This window comes from Cupressus sempervirens, chromosome 7 (genome assembly GCF_028749045.1).
Source record: "Cupressus sempervirens isolate cs-2001-9-10 chromosome 7, ASM2874904v1, whole genome shotgun sequence".
Classification (NCBI taxonomy): Eukaryota; Viridiplantae; Streptophyta; class Pinopsida; order Cupressales; family Cupressaceae; genus Cupressus; species Cupressus sempervirens.
In genome coordinates, this window is record NC_143124.1 from 654,079,990 (window position 1) to 654,085,389 (window position 5,400).

General features: G+C 36.3%; 1 protein-coding gene across 1 annotated transcript; it reads right to left on the reverse strand.

The window, feature by feature from the left end:
* Positions 1-1,521: 1,521 nt before the first annotated feature.
* LOC149548364 (putative polygalacturonase) lies at positions 1,522-5,024 on the reverse strand. The gene is made up of 5 exons (XM_089792449.1): positions 4,435-5,024; positions 4,134-4,254; positions 3,880-4,054; positions 3,707-3,777; positions 1,522-2,374 (listed from the first exon to the last, which is right to left on the reverse strand). The coding sequence occupies exons 1-5, from the start codon at positions 4,771-4,773 to the stop codon at positions 1,725-1,727; spliced, it is 1,356 nt and encodes a 451-aa protein (XP_089648575.1). The 5' UTR covers positions 4,774-5,024; the 3' UTR covers positions 1,522-1,724.
* Positions 5,025-5,400: the final 376 nt, after the last annotated feature.

The window sequence follows — 5,400 nt, forward strand, 5'->3', positions numbered from 1 at the left end:
AAAGGAGCTAGCTACTCCATGAAGGCTAGACATGGAGAATATCTCCTCCAAACTTACTATTTTCCATTTAAGCTTGGTCATGGAAAATATCTCTAAATTTTTCTTCTCACCACAATATTATCACTTGGACTTGTAGATAGCTTGTCATTGACTTCCTCCTCTCACACTTGCTTAACCCTTCAAATTGAAGCTCAAATGGTTTTCACAAACTTACCTCTTCATATTGCCAAATTGCTTGCTTTTCTTGAAAGCAATTGCAATCTTAGTCTAACTATTTAAAGTTTGTAGAGGATAAAATTTATTGATCATCTTATGAATAAGATGAGTAATAACATGAAGAATGTGCCAATAAAAGAAAAGGGTGATGGCAATGTTCTTTGTCCAAAAAGAGGGAGGTAATGGTAAGATTAACTCTCATTCGGCTACTAAAGGCCAACTAGGAACTACCTATAGATGTAGAATTTTAGGCTTTTGAAGCAAGCTAGAAAATATGATCGCAAAACTCTAAATTAATTGATAAAGTCAATTATGTACACATTATTCTAACATTGCAACAAAACTAGTTTTTTCTTAATTAATTTGATTTTAAGGTTTTGTTTTCCATGTCACAGCGCATGGTGTTGATATGTTGTATACATACAAATCTAAGATAATAATCTTAATTCAATGTATGATTCTCTTTATCTTTGTTTTTCAAATTAGATGTCCATTATTTTAAATTCTGTTAGCAACTCTTATAGACGATTATTTTTATGTTTCTTTGTTGTGTATTGAATAGATATAGTCCATTTTATAATTCAATTAAAAATAATTGAAAACATTAATATAGGAATCAATTTGCATATAGTCTCTAAGTTGGAAAAGGAATAGTACACTTCTTAGATAACTCTTTTTCTATTTTACCTCATTAAAATCTAGTACATTACTCTACCTCATCAACACTTGTCATCCTATTAGAAAGAAATTAATTGTTTGTTATTAAATTAGTTATTTATTAGTGAGAAATTCTAATAAATGGATAATAAAATCACATAGATAAAATTTTTTTTAACAATATATAATATCTAATTACAAATAGAATGAATAAGTTCAGGAATGCATGTTCAAATGAAAGCCCCCCTTCCTTTTTGTACATTATTTTTTTTCCATTTTATCTTAATAATATTATTAAGATATCTTCTTTTCTTGAGAGGTTGTAATTTAGTCATTCCAAGAATACAAGCAAAGCATTTCAGTTGAGTCGCGTCAGATTAAAAAAGGAACTAGCTGCTCCACGAAGGCCAGACAAATTGTAAGAAGATTCCCAACTAGTGCAATCATATAGAATGGATGGTTGCTTAGATAAGATGAGTAGCAAAAGTGAAGACAGTTGGCAGATCGGTTGTGGACATGGAGGAGAAGCGATAGCACCAATTAATGCACCTTCCTCGTCCTCATACTTCCATGTCAACTCGTTTACCACCTCCTTGAAGCATAAAGATTAAATTTCTATAATGTCATTAAACTTTTCAACCAGAAAAATTGCCCCTAAAATAAGAATACTCATCTTAAAATCAATTTTACTACAAATAGATCCTCGTAACTCCGAGTATCCAATGAAAGTATTTCAATTGGGTTAAACTCAAAATTAAAGAGGAGATAACACCTCCATGGAAGACAAGACAAGACATAGGGAGATTCCTAATTTATTTAAGAGTCTAAAGAATGAAGTGAAATAGAAAGAATCAATGGTTGTGCAGATATGATGAATGACAGAAAGCAGACATTTGGCTGTTAAGCTGTGCACATGGAGGAGGAGTGATAGTGCCAATTGAAGATCCCACCACATCTTCACACTTCCATGCCAGTTCTTTACCAGCTCCTTGAAGCATGATATTTGACAAACATATGTTTAGAAATGGAGATCCCTTGATACCTTCCATAGAACCCACGCTGCCAATACCTCTGCCCACAACGTTATTCACTACAATGTTCCTCACCACAGGCACAGCCTGATGATTATATCTTTCATCTGGATGGTCTCCTGTATTGCCTGTGAATTTGATTGCTGTTCTAACATTCTCCATGTAAATGTCTGAGATTGTAATGTTTGTAATGATGCCACCTCTACCCACATTTGTTTTGAGTCTTATGCCAGTTCCGGAGTTGAGAATGTTTACATGCTGTATCAGAACGTCACGGATGCCACCGGAAGTCTCGCTGCCAATGGCAATGCCTGAAAAGCCCGTGGTGATGCCTGTTACTCGACGGACTATAATGTTGGAGCTTGGGCGTCCATATGCTATTCCATATTCATCCCACCCGCTTTTTATTGCAACTACATCATCCCCATTACTCACATAGCTGTCCTCAATACAAACGTTTGAGCTGGAATCTGCACATACTTAATACAACTTAATTTAGTATCACATTTTGATTTTCTCAACCAAATACATTTATCTACGTTAACAAAAAGCAATTGCCATGGATAAAGCCTTCTTGGGCAAGCATCATCATGATAATGAGCTTGAGGCAAGAAAGAAAGATCCTGGTTTAATTACATGTAGCACTTCAAAGCAGCCATTAGCCATCATAATTTAAAGTTCTAAAGTTTTATAGAGAAGAAAAGCAATAAAAAGTCATGCCTTGAATCACGACAGAGCAGGTAGTTCAGGTGACAAAAGCACCTAAGCATAGTCCTATGTTCACAATTACTAGGTAATAGGGGTCATCACACACTAAGGAAAAATATGCTTCGAAAAAGCAAGTCGACTTTAACACTTCTAGCCTAAGAATCAAATCTTAGTATGTGATGTTTAAGCCATCCAGAAAATAGGTGAAATTTGGCAAAGATCATTTCTGTGTTATTATAGAACCTAAACAATGGATTTCCGATTTCAATAATGTGCTGAAAAAAGAGCTAGAAGTGGAAGATCTATACCAACATTGAGAGGATATGAAACTCATACAGAGGTGGCTGCTTTAAAATTTGCTGCAAGTGACCAATTTTAATTAATTTAGTTTCGACCTGAATGTCTACAAATGGAATCGAATGGCCAATGGAATCCATGAAATAATACGTAGCTCAGAAATACACAAAAGCAAATCCTAATGCATCTCCATTAATTGGGAATGCTGTTAATTTCCCTTTAAAAATGGAATGCTGCTTTTAAGGATACAAAATTTCAGCTGGAAGGGGGTGTGAGGATTATCCTCACCTGCTCAGTAAAATGTATTGCCAAAATATTACTTATGAAACAAGATAGGTCTAAAGAGCATTAGATTCCTTTCAAGCTTTGCAATCCATATTCAGATCTTGGGGTGCAATAAGTTTTCCGAGATGGTGAATTTTTGCATTTAGCAGCAAATAGATAGTGAATTTATTTTACATTCAGTAGCAAATAGGTGCACTTAGTTTTCAGAGGGAGCGATTTATAGATTTAGTAGGAAGTAGGTGCACTGAGGCACTGAGCTTCCAGATATGGTGATTTTTACATTTAGTAGCAAATAAATGCACTTAAGTTTCAGTGACGGCAATTTTTACATTTAGTAGCACAGAAATGCAGTTAGTGTTCAAAGAAGATTATATTTAATAGTAAATAGGTGCACTGCATTCTGGTTATAAGATATACGCTCTAAAATTTACTCATTTGACCTTCCAGAAAACTACACTAAATAAGCTACAGAAATTCCTATCGAAGGAAATCAAATCGAGATCCATACATACCAGGATCGATTCCATCTGTATTCGGTGAATCTGCTGGAGCTAAAATGGTCACTCGGCGTATAACTACGTTGCTGTCACCAAAACAACAATCAAACTCAAAAGATTCAAAAACCCTAGCTTGAAATAAACCCTGAACTGGAAGAGGAACGCAAATTTCCAAATCCTAAACTGACCTACAGTAGACGGGATGTATGTTCCAGAAGGGCGAATTCAGAAGGACAACATTCGAGATTATAACATCTCTTGAGTTCATAATTTCGACTAAATTCCCTCTAGTATACTTCAAAGAGCCGTCTCGCCACATATTCCACCAGACTTCACCCTGTCCATCGATGGTTCCGTTTTCACCTAGAAAAACAAAAGAAACAAATAAGAAAACGAAGCAAAACAAATTTACTACTGAAGCGATACAGGAGAAGAGAATCACCAGTAATAACAACGTCCTCAAGGCCGTCTCCGTGAATAAAGCTAATATACCTTCCGCCTGGACGCTCTCTGCCTCTGCCGTATGAGGGCAGCGGATTAATCACCGGCCACGCCCTTGTATCCTGTTCATCCATTAAACACATTAATCTAGAGATCCAGAACTCTAAGCTGAAATATTAATCTAGAGATCCAGCAATTTCAGCTAAAATATTGATCTAAAGATCGAACAATTTAAGCTCAAAACATAACCGGTAAAATTCAGAATTCAATACAAAGAAGCACTTTAAGAGTCCAAACTCTACCTGCGAAGCCCTGATTACGGCATTCTTCGCCAGATACAGAGTCATATGACTGGTAAGATTGAAGCTTCCAGTGAGCCAAACTCCAGTTGGAACATAAAGTAAAGTTCCCCCAATATTATTAAGCTTCCGAATAGTACCGATTGCAGCCTGAAACGCTTGAGTGTTAAGGGTTCTCCCATCGCCTACCGCTCCAAATCGTCTGATAGACATTATGTGTTGCCGCCGCTTCATCGGCACTATTCCGGCACATGTCTCCGGGACACCATTTGCAGTTCCGGCATAGCTTACCATAAACGCCCATTGAAGTAACCCCAAAAGTAAAACTTTTCGTAACATCATCTCGGACAGGGAAAATCTTGGAAGAAAAACCCAACAGCAGAAGCTCAAACACAAGAATCTGAGCAGATAATCACAGACAGAAAGATTGGAATGATAGATGCCAGGGCAGAGCTTTTAGCAGGGTTAACTAAATTGTCATTTGCTGATTGTTTTACTAGTATGGCGTGTATAGTGAGGTCCAAGGTTCGAGACTCGGGGACTATGCATGTGCAGAGCACTGATTGATTTTGTCTACACCGTGTGAGTAGCGTGGAAGCTGTAAAGCAACCGACATATTTGATGGAAATTCCTTCCTTCGCTGTCGAATAGACCTTATTTCCTTTCCACATTGGTTTTTCATCGATCCGTTTATCCCTTGCCTTTGCTTGCCCCACCGCCTCCATTCCAACTCCAACGGGACCTAAATTTGGAATGTAATTGATATCCTAATTTTGATGTTGTCATCTTATCGGTCTTTAATTTGGTTTTATTAATGCCCATAGAGTGGGATGGTGTAAGGGTGTTAATGTTAACTTTTTATTTTTATGAGTTAAATTTGACAACCATCTACATATCAAAAGTTTAAATTTTATTATACACAGAATATACTTTTAAAAATAGTTTGATAAATACCACATAAAATATTTG

Excerpts from the sequence above, each read along its gene's own strand:
- LOC149548364 (XM_089792449.1), bottom strand. The coding sequence starts at position 4,773 with ATGATGTTACGAAAAGTTTTACTTTTGGGGTTACTTCAATGGGCGTTT. Across the intron at positions 4,255-4,434 it reads CCGTAATCAGGGCTTCGCAG|GATACAAGGGCGTGGCCGGT; the intron begins GTAGAGTTTGGA and ends ATGGATGAACAG. Across the intron at positions 2,375-3,706 it reads TACAGATGGAATCGATCCTG|ATTCCAGCTCAAACGTTTGT; the intron begins GTATGTATGGAT and ends AAGTATGTGCAG.